This window comes from Delphinus delphis, chromosome 16 (genome assembly GCF_949987515.2).
Source record: "Delphinus delphis chromosome 16, mDelDel1.2, whole genome shotgun sequence".
Taxonomy (NCBI): Eukaryota; Metazoa; Chordata; class Mammalia; order Artiodactyla; family Delphinidae; genus Delphinus; species Delphinus delphis.
The window spans coordinates 71,074,408-71,102,033 of NC_082698.1; the positions used below are offsets into that span (position 1 = coordinate 71,074,408).

The 27,626-nt window shown below is 41.7% G+C and overlaps 1 protein-coding gene across 7 annotated transcripts in view; it reads left to right on the plus strand.

Moving 5' to 3' along the window:
* The window catches only part of RHOBTB1 (Rho related BTB domain containing 1), a 70,339-nt gene that overhangs the window by 7,593 nt on the left and 35,120 nt on the right, over positions 1–27,626 (plus strand). For 6 of the 7 annotated variants that reach the window (XM_060034947.1, XM_060034950.1, XM_060034946.1 and 3 more), the window contains 2 exons: positions 23,917–24,118; positions 24,636–24,739. In XM_060034947.1, the coding sequence (XP_059890930.1) occupies positions 23,927–24,118; positions 24,636–24,739 (296 nt within the window). In that variant the 5' untranslated portion in view covers positions 23,917–23,926. Of the gene's footprint in view, positions 1–10,401; positions 10,491–23,916; positions 24,119–24,635; positions 24,740–27,626 lie in introns of those variants that run through there. The other variant, XM_060034949.1, reaches the window with a different exon arrangement.

The window sequence follows — 27,626 nt, forward strand, 5'->3', positions numbered from 1 at the left end:
ACACTTTGTCATGTGGCCCTTGCTGCCCTGCTTTGGGTTTTAGGAACCAAGCCTTTGGCAATGTGTCCTAGTCATCATATACATGCAGGAAAGCTACTGATAACGATTATTTTCTTACTTGTACTTTTCCCCCTGTTTTTGACATTAAGAATCCAAGTGGCCTAGAATGGCCTTTATTTTCCTAGTGGCTCAGTTTCCCTTTTCAGTATTTGACAGATGTGACAAATGGCAAGATGTATGTCCTTTTCTTCAGGCTTAGGTGTAGCAATTCGTTGTTTTCCCCAGTGCTGTGGCTCAACTGGTGCGAGATGCTTACAGATCACCAACTGATCGGTTATACAAGTTTCAGTTCATACTAAGAAGTTTATTTTTAAAGCAGTGCTTTAAAGCAGTGCTTCTCAAACTTTAATGTACATACCCATCACCTAGGCATTTCGATAAAAAGCAGATTCTGATTCAGAAGTTCTAGGATGAGACCTGAGATGATGCGTTTCCCAGGGGCTCCTCACTGATGCCAGCGCTACTGGTCCAAGGACCACATTTTGAGTAGTGAAATATACTGTACTCTCTAAAGTATAGTCATTACTCTATCTGATGCTGAAACTCACGCCTGGGAGGCTGTAAGGCTCCCATCTTATTTTGTTTGCTTCTTTCTTAAATTATAATAGAGAGTCATGGAATCTTAAACTTGAAAGGGATATGCTGGTAGATCAACCAGCACTCTGGGGAAAAAAGGAATGCATTTATGTGCATACATAAGTTGATTAAAAATTTTACTGACAAAGGATGTATGTAGCATACAATTTATAAATAATAATAAAATAAAGAATACTCTTTGTTGTGAACTCCATCTAGCTAATTGGTTAGTCTCACAAAACACTTGTTGTTTTTGAGAACTCACCTATGGTACAACTGATGAGTGTAATTCCCATATAAACGTTGTCTGATACTTTCCCTTATGTTAATGAGTAAGATAAAAGTGAAATAACGAAGACATATATCAGAACTGTACGCATTCATCAAAGATATGGGGGCTTCCCTGGTGGCTCAGTGGTTGAGAGTCTGCCTACCGATGCAGGGGACACGGGTTCGTGCCCCGGTCCGGGTAGATCCCACATGCCACGGAGCGGCTGGGCCCGTGAGCCATGGCCGCTGAGCCTGCGCGTCCAGAGCCTGTGCTCCGCAACGGGAGAGGCCACAACAGTGAGAGGCCCGCGTACCGCAAAAAAAAAGATATGAATGAAAAAAAAAAAAAAGATATGAATGACTGCTGAACCAGATAATAGCTTTTAAATATAATAAGATATTTCCTTAAATGTACTGCTCATAATGTAACAGCTAAACATATTACACACTTTTAAGTTTCATCTGCATTATTAACATTTTAAAATCACTTTCTTAAGACAATCAACAGAACAAGAAAGCAAGCCCTGATGTGAAGCGGTTGCCAGTTTCACTGGTATAAATACTCCCATCATGGCCAATTTGAAGCCATCATTGTGACTGAGCTGGAATTGGAAAGAGATGGTACAGTAGCACACCGTTATATAGCCTTTCCACCATACAGATAAAATGTGCACAGATAACCTCAAAATATAGATAACAGTAAAATAAATACAAAGGGGTGAGTTCTGAGTATTTAGTACCTTTGTCTTTAGTATACTTTATTGAATTGAAACTTTATCTACTTTACTTTTCAATACTGACCCTATTTTAACAGGTTTGCAAAAGTCCTGAACATTTAACAGTTGGTTCGTGGGCTCGTAGAGGCTGGCTCCAGCGCACCACTGGACCTGGATCATCTGGTCCCGGTGATTCTCAGCCTTTGCTGTACACTGGAATACCCCCAGGAATTTACAACCTACAGCTTTAGGAAATTCATGTCAGGGCCCAGGACTCTGGATTTTTTAAACATTTTTATTGAACTGTATCTTATTTCAAGAAAAATACACAAATCATAAGTATATAACTTAAAGAATTAATCACAAACTGACCACACACCTTCACCTAATCTAACTAACACCTGAATATAGAAACAGAACATCACCAGCGCCCAGAATCTCTTCTTAAGCCTCTATTCAATCACTACCCAATTGAGCCAACCACTGCCTTGACTTCTAATACCAGGGATTAGTTTTGCCTGGTTGTGAACTTTTATATAAATGCAATCTCTTTTGTGTCTGGCCTCTTCCCCTCAATATTATGTTTGGAAGATTCATTATAATATATGCAGCCGTAGTTCATCCATTGTTTTTTAAAGAAGCTCTTCAATTTTATCTTTTTTTAAATTTTTATTTTATCTATTTATTTGGCCGCACCAGGTCTTAGTTGCGGCACGTGGGATCTTTGTTGCGGCATGCGGGCTCTTAGTTGCAGCATGCATGTGGGATCTAGTTCCCCGTCCAGGGATCGAACCCGGGCCCCTGCATTGGGAATGTGGAGTCTTACCCACTGGACCAGCAGGGAAGTCCCAGTTCATCCATTTTTAGTGCTGTATAATATTCCATTGTGTGAACAGGCCTCAATTTATTATTTCTATATCCATCATACTGTCGACGGTTTGTTTCCAGTTGTTGACTATCACAAGTAGTGCTACCAAGGACATTCTTGCGCAGGCGGCAGTATTTGAAACGAAACAAATTCCCCCAGTGATTCGAATGAGCAGCTGATTTCTTGACTGCCTCCTCTATCATTTCCCCTCCTGTCTTTTATTTCTCATATGATGTGACCGAAGCTATTGCTTCTTTCGTGTGAATGTACTTTTAACACCTTAGGCCGTGAAGCTGTGTGCTTCCATTCATTACAGCACGTTCTCCTGGCTCTTTTCAATATAGGTTCACCAACACCCCCTTTCATCAAGACATCTGCTCTTGTGCACTCTAAATAGAGAGGCGATTTGGCCTCACATCAATAGCACGGAGGAATATTAGACATGGTAGAGATGGAGCCAAGGCTAAATCTGGCAGCCGAGCGTTAAGGCTCCTGGAAAGAGGCTTCAAGGAAGGGAAATTGTTTCCCTTTGTGTGCATCAAACCAAAATCAACGGCAAACCTTTGGAATATTTCCGATTCTAAATTTTTCAAAATTGATTTATTTGAAGTAGACCAGGGACTCTCTTCTGACACGAGAACTGACATCTCTCAAAGTCTCATGATTTGATCTGGAAAGAGTACAGAAGGAGGTGTTGCCGTGGGCTTGTTCTACACCTCGTGTGCAGCCGGTGTAGCCCTGCTGCGTTGTTCTAGGCTGAGTGGCTGTGTAATTTGTGCCTTTGGGCCTATTGAGATATTAGTTCCTTTGATAGAAGTCAAGGGAGCTGAATGACCAGGAGCTCCAAGATGATGCTGTTGATGGAGTAGGATGGGTGCTCAGAATGGAAAGAAAGGTGCCAACAGCAGCAAGGCTGTTTCCTGCCATATGAAAGGCAACGTCACTTACAGCTTTCGTGATACGCAGAGAAAAAGTAAAGAATAGACACTAATTCCACTTAATGAAAGAAGAATGTATTCCCACACACATAAATATCATAGTCCCTGGTTTTCCTACCTCCCCAACCTCACTTTTTTGTAAAATGTCTTTGTTATAAAATAACACATGTTCATTATAGAAAAGATGGAATATGTATGTAGATAAGAAAAAAAGAAAAATTAAATCAGTTATAATCCCAGTTGGCATTAATATTTTAATGTATCTCTATCCCAAATATTTTTGTGTATATTTAGGTACATAATTTTTTTTAGGTACGTGATTTTTAAGGAATGGTGTTACTCATGAACCTCTAACTGAAATAATAAATGTACTCCTATAACATTTTTAACTGCTATATACTCTCCCATTATATGGACACTTTTTAAAAATCCCTCCCCTGTGGTTGGATTTCTAAAATTGTTTCCAATATTTTGTTTCCACAGTAATATGATGAACACTCCTTTAATGGAATCTTTTTGTAATCCTAAATAGTTTTTTAGGAGTAAAGTCTTATAACTGGATGAAAGTTATGGACATTTTAAAGTCTTTTGAATGCCAGTGGCACTCCAAAATAATGATACCATCTTCCACTCCCACTAACAGTGCCTCATCCTGCTTTTAAATAATGTACAATCTTTCATGTAATAATTCCTACCTAGAGTTGGAGGGTATAAGAACATGTTCTGAAAATACTAGCTAGAATCCACACGTTGCTGGCAGCCAATAACCTCGAATAAAATAAGAGATTTTTAAGGTTTTTGTCTACCAGCATTTTTGTGTTTCTGGTCTAATGTTGCTAAGAAATCCTGGGGGGCAGGTGGTGGTGGGGGAATAGTTTTCTTCATTTGCCTGAATGAGAGCATAAGCTAATCCTAACCGACACGTTATAGTCTCATCAATGATTAAATGCAATTGTTTGATTGTCATCATATCTGAAGGTTTCGCAGCAGGTGGTCTTTCTGGTGCTTCAGACGCTAACCCAAGTGACATCTTTAGAGAATACTTGGAATGAACAATTTATGACAGAGGACTATAGAGACTTCTCTATACAAGGACGGATTTTTAAGGGCATCTAGTCTGCAGACTTGATATGAGCTTTCTCAGATGAGCACTTTGACATCTCTTTAAAGACTTGACCAATATTTTAATTATCAATTCTTGACAGAGCTTCCTGATCCAGCCTTTGGCTAAGGCTCACCCATATGAGGACTACAGGCCCTCTGAAAACAATGTATAGTGTCCTTTGTTGCTTATATATATTTTTGACTTTAAAAAAGGATATTGAAGTATAACATGCATAGAGAAATGTGTCTAGATCACAAGTGTACAGTTTGATGAATTTTTGCAAACGGAACATTCGTCTGTAACCAACACCTAGATCAAGAACCCCACTTCTGGTCACCACCCCACTGCACCGTCAGTATGTCTGAACCGCTTCAAATTTTATGTCCTGGGTAAGTCACTCATTTACAGAATTTGATTTTTGACTGAAGCCTTCCTTAATATGAACTAGCTGCAGTCAGCTTTGATCAAACTATCTCCCTTGTAACTGAGAATATGTAGAATCTGCCTTTCCGAGTAAAAATTATAACATTAAATTCATGCACTGAGTGTGCAATATTTATGTGTTTGTGATTTGCAGGTATACAAATACACAAGAGGCATACAAACGAATTTGGAACTTTTTTTCTTAATGAATATAAAGCTGATTATACTACATTATCCAACTTAAAAAAATCTTAACTACAATTGATTGCCACAGAATAGTTCATGGGCTAAGTTCCCAACAATTTCTTAAAATTGCTCATTTTCGTTACCATAAATATTCCCTTTAAACACTCAAAATTTAAAAGCCAAGAATTTTTCATCTCTTTGAGATAGAATCGTATATTAAGTATCCTGGTTGTCCACAGCTGTCTCTTTTGGCTCAATTGCTATGTCTGATATTCAGCAAGATATCATTTAGGTTCCTATGTTCTTTTTTTTTTTTTGCGGTACGCGGGCCTCTCACTGTTGTGGCCTCTCCCGTTGCAGAGCACAGGCTCCGGACGCACAGGCTCAGCGGCCATGGCTCACGGGCCCAGCCGCTCCGCGGCATGTGGGATCTTCCCAGACCGGGGCACGAACCCGTGTCCCCTGCATCGGTAGGCGGACTCTCAACCACTGTGCCACCAGGGAAGCCCTAGGTTCCTATGTTCTTTTTAGTTGAGAGGTTGAGTCAGAAAAAAACAGGTTTAATAGGCTCACTATGCTTTTTAAATACATGATTTTGAAAAATAATTAATCTATCATCAAAAATCATTTTTTATTATTACTGGAGTGTACCAGTGTACTCTTAGTAGAATTAACAATCAAGGGTTATGCTTATGTACTCATTACTTTTTTTAAAATAGTTTTCCCATTATGGAAGTAATACATCTAAGAGTATTATTCAGCCAATAAAAAGGAATGAGGTACTAATACATGCTACAACATGGATGAACTTGAAAACATTATGCTAAGTAGAAGAAGACAGACACAAAAGGCCATCTCTTGTATGGTTCCATTTATAAGAAATGTCCAGAGTAGGAAAGTCCATAGCAACAGAAAGTAAATTAATGGTTTCCAGAGCTGGAGGGAGGAGGGAACAAGAATGTCTGCTAATGGGCACAAGGTTTCTTTTAGGGATGATGAAAATGTTTTAGAATTAGATAGTGGGAATAGGTGTACAACTTTGTGAATATAATTAAAAAAAAAACCTGAATTGCACACTTTAAAAGGGTGAGTTTTATGGCATGTGAATTTTATCACAGTTTACCAAAAAGAGGTAATATGTTTTCACTGTAGAAAATTTGGAAACTACAGGAAAGCAGAAAACTGGCAACAAGTTACAGCCCCATGATCCAGCCACAATCACTGGCATCTGTTTAGTGTACTTCCTTCCAATTTATTTTCCATGTATTGTTGCAGGAGGAGGAGACTGGTATTGTTGCCCTTTAGATGGCAAGGGCACAATTTATTAAATTTTAAGTATTCACTTATCAAAACCCACCCATCTCTTCCCCTCCAAACTAAGGGCGAGTCCCGAAGGAAGATCAGTTCGTTGGCTGAGGGGAATGCACGTGAGAGAGGCAGAGAGCCATGGCCAGCCCTGTGAGAGGGGATGAAGCAACACCTGAAGGGAAAAGCTCTAGGGTCCCGAGAGGCAAAAAGACAGGTTTGAGCAGTTGCCATGGAGGCAGAACTCTTCAGGGAAACATCCCAAAGAGACTTTTTAGAAGTTTCGCTGCAAGATGCCTGATATATTATGTGAACCACATCTCTCTATTCTTCAATACCTGTATTGTTTTCAAGGCTTTCTAAAAGTCACATTTTTGTCCCTTTTAGATGTGTCACTGTGGTAAGGTGGTACTTAGAGGGAGAGAACAAGGAGGCTTGATTTTATTCGAGTTACACATATTCGTTTTATGTAGTTTTTGTGAACTATATTTCAGATGACTCTCCTGCACTTTCCCCTCCGTAGTGATACATTAGCACTTCTCTCAGTTACTGCAAACTTAATGTAAACATAATTTTAAATAATGATAATCTTAACAGATCAGACTTACTGAATGTTCTCTTGATGGCTGGCATAGTGATTAAAATATTTTACAAGCATTATCTAATTTCATCTTCACAACAACCATTGAGGGAAGTCATTATCCCCAGTTTACAGACGAGGAAATAGAGGCTTAGAAAGATTAAGTAATTTGCCCAAGATCACATACCAAGTACCTTAAATAATTATCCCCCGACTTATCATAGACAAGTGGTTTGCGATTTTTCCTTATTCTTAATAAAGATGTGATAAATATATTTGCTTTTAAAACTTTTTCCAGTTATAAAGTTCTTAGATGGGTATTTTTCAAGTTTCCAAGTGGTTGAGTTTCTTGGTTGCTGTCATAAAACCTTTCCTCTTAACTTTTTCATTTCTTTCTTTGTGGCTAGAGAATTTGGTTGCTATAACTTATGTTTTGAAGGATATTTGTCTTTATGATCAGTCCATATGTAGTCAACTTTTATAAATGTGCCAAGAACACTTGAAAGCACTCTCTTATAGATTTTTTTTAAATGTGGGTTATCTATTAACTTAATGCCACTTTTTATGCTACTCAAGCCCTCCGTGTGTTGTATTTCACTTTTGCTTTCTTCATCTGATGGTGATTCTGATTATTCATCTCATGTCAGGTATTTGCATTAATTTCTCTTTTTACTTATAGAATTTGTCTTCCTTTTTATTACGTGCCTTTTAATCTATCAAGGGTCATTATTACTGCTATGCTTCTACTATGAATTGCTCTTTTTTGCCTTCTAATTATCTTTTACAGATAATTTTTCTATATAAATTTGACACCAAAGGCTAAATAACTGTAGGCTGGTCTTATATTCTCGACTGGTTCTGGTTTCCACAGTTCTTTGAAACTGAAATGTCCATTTTTTTCATTTTTAATTATCTCTGGGTGTTTTGGCAAGTATCTTTGAGCAGTTTAATTCCTTAAAGACATTTGAGGTTTTGCCCCCAAGTCTTTTTTTTTTTTTTTAGTAATGCAGATGACTTTTTTTTTGGTCTGCATTGGGTCTTAGTTGCGGTACACGGGATCTTTCATTGCAGCGTGTGGTCTTCTCTCTAGTTGTGGCGTGTGGGTTTTCTCTCTCTAGTTGAGGTGCGCGAGCTCAGTAGCTGTGGCGCATGGGCTTAGTTGTCCCACGGCATGTGGCATGTGGGATCTTAGTTCCCCGACCAGGGATCGAACCCACGTCCCCTGCATTGGAAGGCGGATTCTTTACCACTAGACCACCAGGGAAGTCCCACCCCCTGAGTCTTTAATATCCAAAAATAACTTTATGTTGCCTTCACACCACTATTAATTTGACCTGATTCACAAATTTGTTATTATATCCTTTTCCTTTGAAAGCTCTGTGGTTTCTACTGCATTAAAATAATGTGTTGGTGAAGTATATGGTCATCTGTATTATCCTTTCTTGATAGAAATGTTTTTCGCCATTAGTTTTAGAAGATGTTTTGCTAAGATACTTACAGGATTATTATACAATTATTTTTTGCTGAAAAATGTATAGCTTTGGAGTCTTCTTATCTTCTCCTTCTTTTTCTCCCCACTACATCCTCCTTTTAGTACTGGGAAAAATTTGTTCTATTAAATCACATTTTGCAACCTTATTTCTTCAAGAGCCCTACTATCTATGGGATTGCTTTTCAACAGCCTCTTACCTGATATCTTCTGTTACATCATTTTCAGAGGGCCTTATTTCTGGATTTAGAGTTCCTCATGTTTGCCCTCTACCTCACGAATTCATTTTACTACATTTTCAAGGCTGCTATTGACTGTTGCCAGTATAGTTTTGAATTTGGCTGACTCATATTCCATTTATACATGGCCTTTACTTACCATGTTCTGTTGCCTACTTATAGCCTCATCTGCTGTTAGTATACCTGCATTATCTTCTTCTGCGTGATCAAGTACATGGATAGGATTTTTTTCTTATGTTTCTTAGAGCATATCTACTTCAGTAGAAGCATTTTCTCTATGTCTTTAGCTAATTTCTTGTACTTTTTTTTATTAATTTTAATTGGAGTATAGTTGATTTACAATGTTGTGTTAGTTCCTGCTGTATAGAAAAGTGAATCAGTTATCCACATACATATATCCACTCTTTTTTTTTTTTTTTTGGCTGCGTTGCGTCTTCGTTGCTGCACACGGGCTTTCTCTATTTGCGGTGCGCAGGCTTCTCACTGCAGTGGCTTCTCTTGTTGCAGAGCACAGGCTCTAGGCACACGGGCTTCAGTAGTTGCAGCATGTGGGCTCAGTAGCTGTGGCTCGTGGCCTCTAGAGCGCAGGCTCAGAAGTTGTGGCACACGGGCTTAGTTGCTCCACAGCATGTGGGATCTTCCCTAACCAGGGATCGAACCCGTGTCCCCTGCATTGGTAGGTAGATTCTTAACCACTGTGCCACCAGGGAAGTCCCTCCACTCTTTTTTAGATTCTTTTCCCATATAGGTCCTTACAGAGTACTGAGTAGAGTTCCCTGTGCTATACCGTAGGTTCTTATTAGTTATCTATTTTGTATATAGTAGTGTGTACATATCAATCCCAATCTCCCAATTTATCCTTCCCCCCCACTTTCCCCTTTGGTAACCATAAGTTTCTTCTCTACATCTGTGACTCTATTTCTGTTTTGCAAATAGGTTCATTTGTACCATTTTTTTAGATTCCACATATAATAAGCAATATAATATGATATTTGTCTTTCTCTGTTTGACTTACTTCATTCAATATGAGAATCTCTAGGTCCATCCACATCGCTGGAAATGTCATTATTTCATTCTTTTTTATGGCTGAGTAGTATTCCATGGTGTATATGTACCACATCTTCTTTATCCATTCCTCCATTGATGGACATCTAGGTTGCTTCCATGTCCTGGCTATTGTAAATAGTGCCGCAATGAACGCTGGGGTGCATGTATTTTTTTGTGTCCGGGTTTTTAATAGACCATATGTTGAATGGTCACTGTTTAGTCCATCCATATAAAAAAGGATTTATGCTGGCCAAGGATTGAAGTATATTTACATTCCAAATGCTTGGAATAACCTTAGGCTTTCGGGGACCAAGGCAGGGCTCTGTAGAGATCCAGGAACCCACCCAGTCCCCAGCGGACAAGCAAAGCTATTCAGTTTGGTTCGGGTTGAGGACTTAGGAGGGTGAGATAAGGACCAACGTGCACCACAGAGGATATACCGACGTCCAGCCTCGTACGCCCTCACCGCACTCCCTCTGGCGTCAACATCGCAAGCTCAGTCTCTTCTGTTTGCAGTGTCAAAGCGGAAACAGCCTGGCGGGGCCAGCTGAAGGAAGCAAAAACCCGTCTCCTCCATGCTCGGTGCTGTCTGCCCGGCCCAGCCTCAGGAAGGGGCAATGACAGCAGCCTGCCGGCGTCCTAATGGCTCTCCAGCGGCTCCACAATCTCCTCTTTCCACCCTGTCCCAGTGAGTCCAGCTCGTATCACTCCAGATCACAGGCATCTGTGGCAAAGAGCCTCCTGCTTCCCTCCAGGCCAACTCTTCTCCCCGTGGAAAAGAGTGACCTTCTCATTTGGCTCCAGGGAAGTGAACTGGGTGGAGATCTTTGCAGTTTCTGGTGAATGGATACTTCTTACTCTTAGTTTCTAGTACTGTTTTGGAGTCTGCTGTCTGTACAGAATAAGGTTAATTTTAGTGAGACATGGGTAGAGGGGGGTCCAAGGCATCTGTGCTTTCATGGCTAACTTGCCTTAAGTCCAGCTGATTGCCTTTTGTGATGTGGCTCTTGTAGGCATAGACTGAACTCTGTCTTCCAGACTCATGTTCGTATCAGTTATGAATCTTTCTCCCTATGTAGTGGATGCCTCCCTTTTCCTCTTCTTTTTCAGCCAAGCAGTGAAGAGAGTTGGGAATCCCTTGAATTAGGATGTCAAAGTCTAAAAGTGGATGAGAACTTTATACGTCCCTTATACATAAATATTATCAAGATTCATAAATTGGCTATAGGCACTAGAGCACAGTGAAAGACCACATTCCTTTATTTTTCTAAATCCGGTCCAGCCCGAAGCCACTCTTATCTGCCTATATCGGGGCTCCTCCCTGTCCCCTGCCTTCCCGTTTGGTGGAGGGGCCTGGACCTTGGTCCGTGGTGGTTCCCATGGTTACTGATGCTCTTCCTGCTGGGGGAGCCATGGCTGGTGCACTGCCATCTGTCAGAGACAGCTCTCATGATGGGCCACACAGATGTCCCTCAACGTGTTCCTCTGCAGGCTTGGCAACATGCCGCAGCTTTCGAGGCCATGGGCTTAATTATCAGTCACCAGAGACGGCCGAGCGCCAGGTCTCTGCCAGCCCCAGGTGGAAGGCTTCCTAAGGAAGGTGGAATGACCGTGCTGTATATGCAAGTGAATGGATATTTACGGCAAGCCACATACGGCCAAGGCACCATGAAAGGATCTGAGGATTTAAAGGTGCATAACAGTCTCTGTTGTCAAAAGTGCATAATCTTGGTGAGCCTAACTGTGAATATTACAAAACAAGAATTTGATAAATACCCTAGGGGACAGGATAAAGGGAGAACGTGCTAAGTGCTTCTCGTTCCAAAATGAACTTGAATGTGTCTGCTTTGCTCCATCTCTGCTGATTCCACCCTGGTCCCAGCCGCCACCCTTTCCCTCCTGGAGAACTTAGGAGCCTCCTAACTGGGCCTCGGCCACTGCTCAGAATCCCCCCACATGCTCTCCACACGGCAGTCTCGGTGAAACCAATGATCCTTTAAAAAAAAAGCAAGTCAGAACCTGTTATTCCTCTGCTGAAAACACCTCAGTGGCTTCTCACTTCACTGAGAATAACATCGAGACTCCTGACCGTGGCCTAAAAGGCCGTGTGTGACCTGGCGCCTTCCTGCCTTGCAGCCCTCTGTTGCCCCCATTCCCTACACTTGAGCTTTTCCCACCCGCTTCGTTCCCATCTCGTGACGGGGCCCTTCTCATTCTTCAGAGAGCAGGGAAATGGAGCCTCCTCGTGGAGACCTCCCACCCATCATTTCCTCTCATAACCCCTTTCGTTCTTCCTCAGGGAGCTTATCAAACGTACAGTTATGTCCCCAGGTTTAGTGGTCCCTCCCCACCTGACTGTGAGGGTCCCTGAGGGCCAGCACCACCCCGGGCCTGTCTGCTGCTGTCCGCCTGTAGGCCTGGCACTCACTAAGTGCAGCCTCTGTTTCTTTAACTATGACAGCCCGAGTCCTAAGAACTATTTCAGCGGATGGATCAGGGGCACGAGAAAGGGCATTTGAGCAGAAATAATGGCACAGTCAACATCAAAGGCGAGGTTACCTGGCATGTTTGTAGGCGTGTAGCCCACACTTTACTTATGGTGGTTTTGAAACCTACCCTGGAATTTGTATGCACCTTTTAAACTGTTTCTGATTTGTTGTTTTTCACTGAGACAGCATGTATTAAGGGCAGTGGATAGACAGAAGGAGAAGTCTATTTCGAATCCTGGCCCACCTTCCCCACTGACACTGAGTTTTTAAAAAGGAAGGAACGTGATCTGGTGTAGGTCTTCACAGGGCTCTGCTGAGAACGAGTGAATGTTTCTAAAAGTGTCCCTGTATTATCTGTATTCCTGGACTTCTCTGCAGTGCTTTTTCTGTTACTTAATCTCTTTTTTGTTTTGATCACAACTTTCAATTGAAAAAATATTGTTGCTCTGAATGATGAAAGGCAGTATTATCCTGGAGATATATTTCGGTGAAGTTTTGATTTAGGGAAGCCCAGCGCAGCCCAGCCCAGCCCAGCCCCGACTGTCTCTTTCCCCAGGTCTGGACCCATTCTCCATTCCAGCTGAGATGTTTATATAATGCATAAGGCAGCTCCTGCCTGACTAGGACTGGTGATTAAGAGCTCAGGATAATGAAATCTGCACAGTTGAAACTTGGCTGTTGGCTATAGTTATTATGCAACTCTTAACATTTCCCTTTTGTTCCGGCCAATAATATAAAATTCTCAGTTTTTCTTTCAAAGTTAACTCTTCAAAGACGCTGAAATTTGTTCCACTAGTATTTTTAATGACCAAGTTAAATTATTTCTTAACGTTCAGAGTATATGCTTTTCTAAAGGACAAGAAAGTTTAGTGGCTGTGCAAGAGCCCTGTTCAAACTGTTCGTAACAGCCGAATGGAGCTTAAAGTACAAAGGCCCCTCTATGGGCCTTAGATTTCTGTCTTTAAGCAGACTGCTCACCTGGCCTTGACTGCAGTAGCAAATATAACAAAAGATACGGAAAAAGTGACAGTAAGAGGCGGCATATTCCGAGAGTGGGGTGATGCGGAGGAATTAGGAGATGCTCAGTGAGGCATCTTAGACAAGTGATACATCTTTCCTTGCCACCCGCTCTAATGTCTGAATTTCTAGTGTTAGAAGAGATCTGCACCCTTACCTGAATTCAGATAGTGGCCCTATCTTAATGTGCACCCACCTGGGACAAGTGGAAACATCTAGAGTTTTATAAGCCATGGTGCCTCTGAATTATTCAGTTATGGAGACAAGACTCTGACGGTCACCTAGCTGTCGTGTGACTGAGGAAGCGAACGTGCCTGAGACGTCCTGAGAACCTGTTTCTTAAGAGAACAGGACAGCACAAAGGCCATCATCTCAAGGACTGAAGGTGGGTGTGGGGAACCATCACAGGAAGGAACATGCTTTGAAAAGCAGCCTAGGGCAGCTAGGGTCATGTTGGGTTCCATCACTGTTTTGCCCATGGTTTGCCCAGGAGTATATTAGGGACCCATGACACAGCTTTATAGAAGAGGGGCATCGTATGCTCATATATTCCAAGCACTTCCGTATATACTAGTACCCCAGAAACAGCTGATGATTCATTCAGTGAACAAGACGGGCACTTTGAAGTTACAGCTGCAGGGAAAAAAATTAAAAGGTCACAGACCACCATTCAGTGATTTGCTAATATAAGAAAAAATGAGTGAGAGAGAGAGGAAGAGAAAGAGAGTATCTATGTTTTTGATTGCTTCTCCTAAAACCATTTATTGGTACAGAGGAGCAAGTAATTTAGTCTGTGGGGAGGTGGGGCAATTATGAAAGCTTTTTAGAGGACGTATTATCTGAATAAGATTTTAGGGAATGAATAGAATTCACCAGGCAGATGAAGAATTGCGGAGGTACACACAACGTTTAGAATTTTTTTTTTTTTTGCCGTGCAGCACGTGGGATCTTAGCTCCCTGACCAGGGCTGGACCGCGCACCCCCTGCATGGGGAGCGCGGAGTCTTAATCCGTGGGCCGCCAGGGAAGTCCCCAATGTTTAGAATTTTGAAAGCCATTTTGTGCGGCTCAAGCAAGCTGTGTTAGTTTCCTACTGCTGCTGTAACAAGGTACCCAAAGTTAAATGTCTTAAACCAACAGATGTATTATCTTATAGTTCTGGAGGTCAGAAGCCTGAAACGGGTGTCACCGGGGTAAAAATCAAGGTGTTGCCAGGCTGTGTTCCTGCTGGAGGCCCCAGGGGAGAATCTGCTTCCCTACCTGTCCCAGCTCCCAGAGGTTACCTGCATTTCTTGGTTTAGGGCCCTTCCCTCTATCTTCAGAGTCGTCCTTTATTTCTCTCCGACTCTGACCTTCTGCCTCCTTCTTGCCTCCTTCTTTCACATGTAAAGGACTCTTGTGATTACACTGGGCCTACTCAGATAATCCCGGATAATCTCTTTATAGTAAAGTCAGCTGGTTAGCAACCTCAGTCCCATTTGCTACCTAATTCCCGCATGCCATGTAACAGAACATATTCACAGGTCCCAGAGATTCGAACATGGACATCTTCGAGGGACCATTGTTTTGCCTACTGCACAGCGCAGTGCAAGAAGTTGAGGGTGACGGTGTAGATAAGCGTTGGCATGATTCCTCAACCCTAGGTAGAAAAGATCATCCAAGAGGGGCCTATCCTCTGATATGGAAATGTATATATTATTTTTTAATGGAGGAGTCGAGGTTCTGGAGATTTTCCCAAAGAATAATGTATATGTTTCAATTAACTATCGCTCTGAAACAAACCACCCCGAAACTTGGTGGCCTAAAGCAACAGTTTATTATTTCTTAGGATTCTGTAGGTTGGCTGGGTGATTCCTCAGCTGGTTTCAGCCGGTTCACTCATAAAACAACATTCAGCTGGAGGGTTGGCCGGCCTAGAGGATTCAAGATGGCCTCCCATTATGTGGCATTTGGTGATGGCCATCGGGCCGGACTGCCTCGGTTTTCCTCACTGAATCCTCATCTTCTGCTGGGCGGGCCTCAGAGGACAGCCTTGAGGTTGCTCCAGTAGTACGAAGGTGGAGCTGCGGGGCCTGTGCAGGCCTTCATTCCGGAACTCACACAGCGTCACATTCACCACATTCTTTTGGGTTGGGCCAGGAAGTCACTCACATTCAAGAGGAAGGGAAATAGATTCCATCTCCTGATGGGAGTCGCTGCCGTGGCCATATTTCACCCAGCACTGGGCTGTAAAGACAGGATTTTTTTGCTCTTAGAGTAGGATTTTGGAATTGGAGATTTCAGAGGTAAAATGTTTCTGAAGGACAGCGATATCCAGCACACGGCCAAAAGGTACGAATAGCTCCAGTACGGTGTGGTGAATGTCACTGGCACTGAAGAGGCGAAGAAGCTCTGAGGCTTGGGTGTGGGGTGCGTCATCCTGTGGACGCAGCAAGAAGACTGAGTTGGTGGTGGATGTGCAGGAGCGACGAGAAGTCCAGTAGATGGCAGTAATAATGGCGGGGGCAGATATGGAATAACCAAGCAGATGGCGTAACCTGAGAGCTAGAAGATCGGGACCACGCTGTTCTCAGCCGGCCTTGTGGAGGGCACCGGTACCCAGAGCAGTGGCCTCCCTGCACCTCACCAAGTCCTTCACTTCCCAACCTCCACAATATCTTGTTCACTTACCAGTTTTTTTTTTTAATTGAAGTATAGCTGATTTACACTGCTGTGTTAGTTTCAGGTATACAGCACAGTGATTCAGTTATGCATACATATATGTTCTTTTTCAGATTCTCTTCCATTATAGGTTATTACAAGATATTGAATATAGTTCCCTGTGCTATTCAGTAGGACCTTGTTGTTTCTTTTATATACAGTAGTGTGTATCTGTTAATCCCAAACTCCTAATTTATCCCTCCCCCTCCCTTTCTCCTTTGGTAGCCATAAGTTTGTTTTCTATGTCTGTGAGTCTGTTTCTGTTTCATAAATAAGTTCATTTGTAACATTTTTTACATTCTGCATATAAATGATGTCATGAAACTTGTCTTTCTCTGACTTACTTCACTTAGTAAGATTATCTCTAGGTCCATCCATGTTGCTGCAAATGTCATTATTTCATTCATTTTTTATGGCTTAGTAATATTCCATTGTATATATATACCATGTCTTCTTTATCCGTTCCTCTGTTAGTAGACATTTAGGTTGCTTCCATGTCTTGGCTATTGTAAATGGTGCTGCTATGAACACTGGGGTGCATGTATCTTTTCAAATTACAGTTTTCATCTTTTCGAGATATGTGCCCAGAATAGGGATTGCTGGATCATATGGTAACTCTCTTTTGTTTTTTAAGGAACCTTCATACTGCTCTCCCTAGTGGCTGCACCAATTTACATTCCCACCAACAGTGTAGGAGGGCTCCCTTTTCTTCACACCCTCTCCAGCATTTATTGTTTGTAGACTTTTTGATGATGGCCACTCTGACCAGTGTGAGGTGATACCTCATTGTAGTTTTGATTTGCATTTTTCTAATAATTAGTGATGTTGAGCATCTTCTCGTGTGCCTGTTGGCCATCTGTATGTCTTCTTTAGAGAAATGTCTGTTTAGGTCTTCTGCCCATTTTTGGATTGGGTTGTTTGTTTTTTTTGATATTGAGTTGTATGAGCTGTTTGTATATTTTGGAAATTAGTCCCTTGTCAGTTGCATCGTTTGCAAATATTTTCTCCCATTCCGTAGGTTGTCTTTCTGTTTTGTACGGTTTCCTTTGCTGTGCAAAAGCTTGTAAGTTAGTTTAGGCTCCTTTGGTTTATTTTTGCTTTTATTTCTTTTGTCTTGGGAAACTGCCCTAAGAAAACATTGCTACGATTTATGTCAGAGAATGTTTTGCCTACGTTCTCTTCTAGGAGTTTTATGGTGTCATGTCTTATATTTAAGTCTTTAAGCCGTTTTGAGTTTACTTTTGTGTACCATGTGAGGGAGTGTTCTAACTTCACTGATTTATATGCGGCTCTCCAGCCTTCCCAACACCACTTGTCTTTTCTCCATTGTATATTCTTGCCTGCTTTGTCATAGATTAACTGAGCCTAAGTGTGTGGGTTTATTTTTGGGCTCTCTATTCTGTTCCATCGATCCGTATGTCTGGTTTTGTGCCAATACCATGCTGCTTTGATTCTGAAGTCTGAGAAGGTTATGCCTCCAGCTTTGTTCTTTTTCCTCAGGATTGTTTTGGCAATTCTGGGTCTTTTGTGCCTCCATATAAAGTTTAGGATTATTTGTTCTAGTTCTGTGGAAAATTTGACGTGGATTGCATTAAATTTGTACATTGCTTTGGGTAGTATGGCCATTTTAACAATATTAATTCTGCCAACCACCATATGACCCAGCAATCCCACTACTGAGCATATACCCTGAGAAAACCATAATTCAAAAGGACACATGTACCCCAATGTTCATTGCCCCACTATTTACAAGAGTCAGGACATGGAAACTACCTAAACGTCCAACAACAGATGAATGGATAAAGAAGATGTGATACATATACACAATGGAATATTACTCAGCTGTAACAAGGAACGAAATTGGCTCATTTGTAGAGATGTGGAGGGACCCAGAGTCTGTCATACAGAATGAAGTAAGCCAGAAAGAGAAAAACAAATATCATATATTAACATATACATGTGAAATGTAGAAAAATGGTACAGGTGAACCTATTTGCAGGGTAGGAATAGAGACATAGATGTACAGAACGGACATGTGGACACAGGGAGGGAAGGGGAGGGTGGGATGAACTGGGAGATTAGGATTGACATATATACACTACCATGCGTAAAATAGCGAGCGGGAACATGCTATAAAGCACAGGAAGCTCAGCTTGGTGCTCTGTGATGAACTGGATGGGTGGGATGGGAGGTGGGGAAGGAGGTGCAAGAGGGAGGGGATATAGGTATGTATATAGCTGATTCATGGTACAGGAGAAACTAACATCACATTGTAAAGCAATTATACTCCAATAAAAAATGAAGCTAAAAATATATATATTAATTCTTCCAATCCAAGAGCGTGGACTATCTTTCCATTTCTTTCAGTCACGTTCAGTTTCCTTTATCAATGTTTATAGTTCTCAGTACGTACGTCTTTCACCTCCTTGGTCAGGTTTATTCCTGTGTATCTTGTTTTTGGACATGATTTTAAAAGGGATTTTTTTTTTTTTTTTTTACTTTCTCTTTCTGATATTTCATTGTTAGTGTAAAGAAATGCAACAGATTTCTGTATGTTAATCTTGTATCCTGCTGCCTTGCTGAATTCGTTCATCAGTTCTAACAGTTTTTGTGTGGAGTCTTTAGGGTTTTCATATAGAATACCATGTTATCTGCACGTAAAGACAATTTTACATCTTCCCTTCCAATTTGGACACATTTCTTTTTTTTTTTTTTTTGTCTGATTGCTGTAGCTTGGACTTCCAATACTATGTTAACTAAAAGTGGTGAGACTGGGCATCCTTGTCTCGTTGCAGATTTTAGTGGGAAGGCTTTCAGCTTTTCACTGTTGGGTATTATGTTGACTGTGGGTTTGTCATAAATAGCTTTTATTATGTTGAGATATGTTCCCTCTATACACACTTTGCTGAGAGTTTTTATCATGAATGGATGTAGAATTTTATCAGATGCTTTTTCTGCATCTGTTGAGATGATCAACAGAGGTTTTGGTCTTTTCTGTTGTTGATGTGGTGTATCACATTGATTTTACGTATGTTGAACCAGCCTTGTGACCCTAGGATGAATCCAACTTGATCATGGTGTATGATCCTTTTTATGTGTGGTTGGGTTCAATTTGCTAATATGTTGTTGAAGATTTTTGCATCTATATTCATCAAGGATGTTGGCCTATAATTTTTTTGGTAGTGTCTTTGTCTGGTTTTGGTATCAGGGCGATGGTGGCTTCATAGAATGACTTTGGGAGGGTTCCCTCCTCTTCAGTTTTTTGGAAGAGTTTGAGAAGGATTGGTATAAGTTCTCCTTTATATGTTTGGTAGAATTCTTCAGTGAAGCCATCCCATCCTGGACTTTTGTTTGCAAGGAATTTTTTCTTTTATTACAGATTCTATTTCATTTTTAGTGGTTGGTCTGTTCAGATTATATCTTCTTGATTCAGTTTTGGTGAGCTGTATGTTTCTATAAACTTGTCAGTTTCTTCTAGGTTCTCCAGTTTGTTGGAATAGTATTCTCTTATGTTTTTTTTTTAATTTCTGCAGTATCAGGTATTATTTCTCCTCTTTCATTTCTTATTTTTATCACTTACCTGTTTTTAAATAAACTTCTGACTTCTAGAGAATGTACAAGTAGATTTTTCAGGCAGCATTTTAACTGTCAGCATCCATGTCCTGAAGATTCAGTGAAAGTATGAAATAAAGTTCAAGTCGGTTTTGAGTGAGATTACAGAGCTGCCACAGTATCAGGTTACCAGTATCACTTCCACCTAGCTATTCTTTCCCTTTTATACCTTCCTTGTCTCCCCAGATATGGATCTAAAGGCAAAAGGGTATCTTCATAGATCAGCAGGATTTATGGTGGCGAAATTTATTAACAATGTTAAAGGAATATTTATTACTCTCTTTTCCCAGTAAATAAAAATCAGAAACCAGAGAGTCATTATCCAGATGGTCGTACGCGCGCATTCAACCGTAAGAGTGCTAGATATGGATAAGTTTGAGCCCATAACAAGCAAAAGAGGATACAATTGCATATTTTTATAATTAGACCGTAATGTAATGTTTATTGGTTTATGTGTAACAGATGAATACTTGGTTTACAGTACAAGAAGAGCAGGGGTTTACACCCTTGGCTGTGACGTCATACTCTTAAAGTACTTTTTAGACTACCACTAAGTAAATTTCTACCCAAAAGGAAAGATTTGGAGCCTCGGATTTTGGAAAGCCAGCAAACTCTTCCTGGAAGTGCCCCATGTAGAGTGCATGATCCGGGCTATGAGAATTTAACTCTGCCTGCCTTTCACTTCCCTTATACGCTGTCACCTTTGCACAGAGTTCAGCACCTTTGGCAGTCACTTCGGTTTTGCACAGATTGCTAGAGATGAGAGGACCAAGGGATGTTATTCTCACCTTTGATGCAGAAATTCTTTTTAGGACTGTGCATGAGATGTGTCTATAAATAAGTGATGATATTTTTGTAATCATGGCCTTCATATAAAACCAGAAGGGCTTTTATCCCCCTCCAAGTCATCTTCTGTAAAAGCTACACAGCTATTCCACCTGAGCTGCCACTATCCAAATTATTTGGGGGACTCCTCTTTGGGGGGATGCTATCAGAGTAAGTTTGCAAGCCAACGAGAAAACCAATGTTACAGTTTTTGTGTCATGTCTGAATTTTTACTAAATCCAAACATTCTCCCCAATTTTATGGATTGGTTCTCTTTGACTTTTATCTATCTAAAAAATAAAATAAAATTCACTCAAAAGTATAAAGTTTTAATGTCACTTAGGACATTCAAAGTAATAGACCTCAGGTTCCAGAGTTGTGAGACTCCAAATGGAACCTGGTTTTTTCTGACATAGGCTACCCCATGGCAAGATCACCAGAATCTTGTCAAAGACTGTTGTGAAGTCCTACCACTTTTGTTCTAGGATCTAGAAGTGCCCCGTAAAAATATGTTTAACCTACCTTTGCAACTCTGTTATCCTTCAGTTAACTGCCACTTCTTCTCTCCCCCTCCCCACCCAGAACTTTCTCTGCCTTCTTTGCATCAGGTCAGCTGTGCTCCATCTTGTATTTATGTGCTGCAGTTTTCAATGAATTACCCTTTAATTGCTCTACTAAAATGTATCCTTTTTATAGATCTTTATGATGATTAAGTTTATGATTTTTGCATCTAATCCTGGTCTTCCACCTGACTCAATTTTGTTGTCATCTAAAAGTATTCATTTCAGCATGATGATTATAATTTTGAAGCCATCGGTGTGTCAGGCACGGCCCTGGGGACTGAAAACATCAGTTCACCTAACCCTCACCGCATTAGGAGATGGGTACTATCATTCCCATCTAACAGACGAGGAAGCTAGGCTCAGATAGTGCAGCTGACTTGCCTAAAGTCAAAGAAATGACTAGAAAGCAGAGAGACCAGGATTCAAACTCTCATCCATCCAAGGCAGGGTTTCCCAACCTCGCACTATGGTATTTGGGGCCAGATAATTCTTCGTTGTGGGAGCTGCCCTGTACATTGTAGTATGTTTAGCAGCACCTCTGGCCTCTGCCTACCTGAAGCCAGTAGCCCTTCTCCACACCCATTGTGACAACCAAAAATGCCTCCAGACATTGCCAAATGCCTCCAGACACTGCCAAATGTTCTAGAATTTAAGCACCGCCCGTCTGATGCCAAAGTAATGCTTTTGCCACATTATACTATTAAATCGAGAACTAATACAATCATAGAATTTTAAGGCTGGATTTTAAAGAGGTTGATTTTTGGAATCACCACACCTGGCTAATCACCAGAATTGGAGATATTTAAAGGCTCTTTTCCCACCCAAGACCTTCAAAATCAGCATTTACCAGGTGGGGGACAGGTATCTATTTTAAGCCTCTTCACGGGTGTAGGATCAGATCTTAACCTCACCACACATCTGTTCCTTGAATCACTCCACTCCATTCCTGCCAGATAGTTCTCCAGCCTCGGGTTTAACACCTCCTGTGATGGTGTTATCCACATTCAGATGGTCCTAACTGTGCAAAAGCATTCTTCTTTAACATTCTTCTTCTATCTCTCCCTCTATACCCTTAATCTCATATTATCCAAATTATCATTTTTCTTAAGTCAATTGAATTAAACATGTATTGAGGGACTTGCCTGGTGGCACAGTGGTTAAGAATCCTCCTGCCAATGCAGGGGACATGGGTTTGAGCCCTGGTCCAGGAAAATCCCACATTCCGCGGAGCAACTAAGCCCGTGCGCCACAACCACTGAGCCTGCGCTCTAGAGCCCACGAGCCACAACTACTGAGCCCGCACACCACAGCTACTGAAGCCCATGTGCCTAGAGCCCATGCTCCGCAACAAGAGAAGCCACCGCAATGAGAAGCCTGCGCACCGCAAGGAAGAGTAGCCCCCATTTGCTGCAACTAGAGAAAGCCAGCGTGCAGCAACAAAGACCCAACACAGCCAAAAATAAATAAATTTATTAAAAAAAAATTTTTTAACATGTTTTGATTCCCAATTATGTATTAGGCCCTACTCTGAGTTTTTTTTTTTTTTTTTTTACCATGGCTGTTAAGACCATTATGGACTCTTTTCAAGAAAATGACCATCCAACAGTTTTCTCAGTTTAACAATAGACTTCCTCAGAAGAGGAGTCATAATACATTAAAATCTTGCATGGTTGGCCACCCATCCAGCTGCTACCAGGAAGCAGTCCGCTCTGCAACTTGTGGGGTTCCTGTTTTGGGGAAGCAGAGCTGCCAGCAACTTTCCTCTGCCTCTTCACCCCTCACCCAGCAACCCTCTTTTAACCCTTTTTGATGGTTTCAGGAAGATTCTGAAGTAGCTCCTCATTCTGGTAAAATCATTCTCTACCACATGCTCCAGATTTCTTCTCTGAAAACAGAGGGGAAGGGAATTTTTTTCAAAATCTTTCTTTATAGTGCTCCTCTTAAGAATATCTTTTAAGGAATTTGATTAATAAAAATTAATGAATGAGTACAAGGATAAATTAATTTTAATAATGTATCAAGGGACTTCCCTGGTGGCGCAGTGGTTAAGAATCCGCCTGCCAATGCAGGGGACACGGGTTCAATCCCTGGTCTGGGAAGATCCCACATGCCTCGGAGCAACTAAGCCCGTGCGCCACAACTACTGAGCCTGCACGCCTAGAGCCCGTGCTCCGCAACAAGAGAAGCCACCGCAGTGAGAAGCCTGCGCACCGCAACGAAGAGCAACCCCACCCGCCGCAACTAAAGAAAGCCGGCACACAGCAACGGAAGACTCAACTCAGCCAAAATAAATTAATTAATTAAAATAATAATAATAACAATAATGTATCCAATCTCACACTTACAGTTCACTCTTCTTTAAAGTCAAGTAGTCCCTTTCTGCTCACACTTTGGATTCTCCCCTAAGTCACCAGGATAGTTTAGAACCTACAGGAAATTGCTTTTTAATGAGAGATCTTGGATCACTGGAAGATTGTAACGGACACGCATACTGAAAAGGCTGCTTATGACCGAATGTGTAAGGTTAAACCTGCAGGTGCCCAGTCTCTTTAGCGGGTTGACGTGAGTAGCTAGTGAGCTAGAAATGTGTGCAAGCAGCCCTGACTCGCCTGGATGGAGCTCCAGTAGGCAGGTTGTGTTTAGAGAAAACCAAGGAGAAAATAACATGTTAACCGGAATCAACCGTTTGGGGTCAAAATAACAATCCGGTGTTTTTGTACTTGTGTGAGATATAAAAAGAAAAGTTGAGTTTCAGTTTGGCTTAGTAGGAACTTCCAAACTTCTGGCTTCTGCCTGGGTACCTCCAAAGAAGTACCTGGACCAAGGGGAAACCGCCTGGCCCCCTCCCATCTTTGACCGCTCTGGAAAGCACCAGTGTCTTGAATGTGGTGTCCGCTCTCTTCTTCTAGAGTTTTATAAATGGACACTGACATGGACTACGAAAGACCCAACGTGGAAACCATCAAGTGCGTGGTCGTGGGAGACAACGCCGTGGGGAAGACGCGCTTGATCTGCGCCAGAGCGTGTAATACGACGCTGACACAGTACCAGCTGCTGGCCACCCACGTCCCCACAGTGTGGGCCATTGACCAGTACCGGGTCTGCCAGGAGGTAAGACAGACGGCGTTTCTTTAGAATCCTAAGGGTACATCATTGCTGTTGCCAGTCTGATTTTTATTTATTTTTTTGGATTCCTAGTTACTTGATTTTTTTTTTTTATCGAAGTCTAGTTGCTTTACAATGTTGTGTTAGTTTCTGCTGTACAGCACAGTGATTCAGGTATACCTATGTATACATTCTTTTATATTCTTTTCCATTACAGTTTACCACAGGCAATTGAATACAGCCAGTCTGACTTTTTAAAAGCAGGGGAAGGGGTTAACTTGTATATTCGAGACAAAACTCACCTTTTTAGTGTCACAAGAGAAAACGAAAGCCAGAAGGCCGACTTGGAGTGTGGCTATGGTATCCTGAGGGAGGGCTTTTGAGGCACGCGGCTCCAGGAACAGAATTAGGACTTAGCTAAGTCCTGTTAGATAGAAGGAGACCGCTAAATACAAGTACGTCCCGGCGGCTCTGAGGGGGAGCCTCTGACTGCCGGTGAGCATGGGTGCTGTCTCTCCTGCAGGTCTTGGAGCGTTCCCGGGACGTCGTTGACGAAGTGAGCGTTTCTCTCAGGCTTTGGGATACTTTCGGCGATCATCACAAAGACAGGCGTTTTGCATATGGCAGGTAAACCAAGACTAGTGCAGTTCAGTTCAACTTCAGTACAATTTCCTTTCCCAAACCCATCTCTGCTTCGTAAATCAACAAAAAATCACATAATATGGCCTCGAGATGTGTTGGGTTCTGCACTGTGTCTAAGAAAAGACAAGACCAAAAAAAAGAGCAACCCCAAACAGCATTGTTTCCCGATGTCAAGAAAAGCACTCTGCGTGGCCACGTGGTTCCTCCCAGGAAGTACTTTATTTAAAACAACCAGTGCTAGTTAAACTGGACGTTTGCTGGGTGCAGATTCTGTTGTGCTCTCCAACCTTGGGCCGCTTTGATTGTTGTCTTCCTGAATAATACTTAATTTACCTTCTCTTAGAATGTTTTAAGTTTTTTTAGCACTTGGCCACCCCGCTTCAGAAGGTCTCTTTGGTCTTTTTGTGACCATACTGCAGTCTGATGTTACTTGCTTTGGGCTTTGTTGTCTGAAAAGTCTATTGTTTTTATTTGAAGGTCATTTTTAAAAAAGAAAGAAAAATATCTCTGAAGTCCTTCACAAAGGCACATTTCCAAAATGAACTGAAGCATTCATGTCTACTTTTCATTTAAAAAAAAAAAAAAAAAGGAGGAGGAGGAAAAATCCAGTAAAGGGAAGATAAATCTAGGACATTAATATGAGTGGGAACAAGGTCAAAGTACCGTAAAATATTTAGCAACTTCTCTTGGTCACTATAACTCCAAAGGAGTCTCCGGGACTCCAGCGGTCTTAAAGTCCCTCTCAGTGAATCTGTTATGACTATCAAAATCCAGATAAGGAGGAGATTTCCTTACCCCTTAATAGTAAATGAAGACGTTTCCTTTTAAGTTTAGAAAGTTTAGAATTTAGGTCTCTGTTAACATCAAGCATCATGCTACCTCACAGGATTGGATTAGATACTCCAAACGAGTTACTCCTTTGTATTGAGATAAGCTTTTCTGAAAGGACCTCTCTTTTCTTCAAGCCAGTAGCCCTCGTAAGCCTCTGAACTTCTATTGGCATTTATCCAAGTGGTCTAAAATACCGAATAAACCTCTGAAAGGGTTTGCCCTAGTCCTGAGAAGTCGTTCACACACTGAAAGAATCTGCAATTTAGGCGTTTGTTCAAGGGGGTCTCAGAAAGAGGCATGTAGAAATAAAACTGATTTTAACGTCCCCTTGAACAACGAGAACTGTTGAACTTAATATCCAGCATTACAGATAGGTTTCTTCTTGAGTTTCCTGGGTTGTTTTTTTTCTTTTCCCTTTCCATGATGTTCTTGATTCTTATCTTCGTTGCCATTTGGGTTTTTTTCTGTTGTCTCATTATTACACACGCACAGAAATAAGAATCAGTGAACCTGCTTGTAAGTACTATGCCGTCAGATTTTGTAATACCTGTGGCTTTAAGGAAGCATAATTAAATGATGACTGGGAGCAAAGTCAGGACAGCACAATAGATTTCAAAGGACTGTTTGTACCCAACTTCTAAAAAGGTGTGGTGAATAGAGATGAGCTTACTGAGATATTGGGTTTAGCTTCCACATGCTGTCTCAACAGCTCAGTGGTTTCTTGCCACTTGAAATTCATGTGTTTGGGATGATGCATTCTAACTTGGCTCCACCATGTAAAACTCGTTTTGTGGCACTAGAAAGGCGGCCTCATGATCATGGGAGGTTCCTGCTTAGGGGTGATTGAATGGCACAGTGACCTTCATAGGTCTGATACTGACAGGCATCTACGCTGGGCCTCGTCCAGCTTCTTGATGTATGTCGTGCCTGTGCTTGGTCCCTCCCAACAGAAATAAGCTGGTCTCTCATGTGACTCTATCAGTTCAAAGTGCAGTGTGCTGGCTCTGACGGTGTTTTGCTCTGTCAACTGTAGCCATCCCCCACCCCTTGGGTGGAAACAGGACGCGCCTTCCAAGCCAAGTCTGACTCCCTGAGCCACACAGGGGGGCTCAGGAAGCCCTCCCGTGTGTCTGACCGAGCTCTCTGTGGGCCTCACTTTTATGTGCATGTCTGGCCTTGCATTTCCTCTGTCTTTTCTGATTCTCCGCAGCCTCCAGGCTTCCTGCCACAGACCCCACCACTGGTAAAGAACAAAAACCAGGGCTGTTCTGTCTCGGATTCCAGCCTCTGTCTATAAACGCTAACTATGTCAGACCGCGTTGCTATAGCACCAAAAAGTTACATTGTATGGAAAAGTCTGGTAGTAGTAGAAGTTTCTTTTCCTCAGTATAGGGCTCCAACCACTGGATCTCATTGCTGTGTGAGAGCTGTTTAATTTCTGTATAACTTCCATTTTTAGCTCCCTATCATTCGTTACGGAGAAAAATCGTAATTCCAGTTTCTGACATTCAGTTTGGTTTGCAAACCTGTTTTTTCACTGATGTTTTTACTATACTTGGTATGAATTACAAGTCGGCGAGATGTGATACATTCCTGAGACTCGGAAGTGTATTTGGAACCTTTTTAAAATAATTCATTTGATTCTTATGGTGACAGTGAGAGAAACCAGATTCATACCAAGATGCCTTAGACCTCGCCTTCAGTTTCCTCGGCGTCTTAGCACCAAGCTAGTTAACAAGTTACCCCCTCAAACCTCCTTTGGCACAGGCATGTTCTAGTTTGCAGGGTGGGCCAGGGTGGTACCAGTCTGCTGACTTGAATTTGCGATTTTCCTCACGTGGTATAACTACAACCAGAATGTCAAGGCTCTTGTTATAATTTAAAGGTAATTATTCAACCCATTTTTTTAGCCAACTAGATTAATAGCTCCAATTCATCAAAGCCCTACAGTGTGTCAATCAAAATATTAGGCGCTTTGCCAACACTAGTTTAGTTCATCCTTCCAGGAACCCTAGGAGGCAGAGATTATCTCTACTGCAGT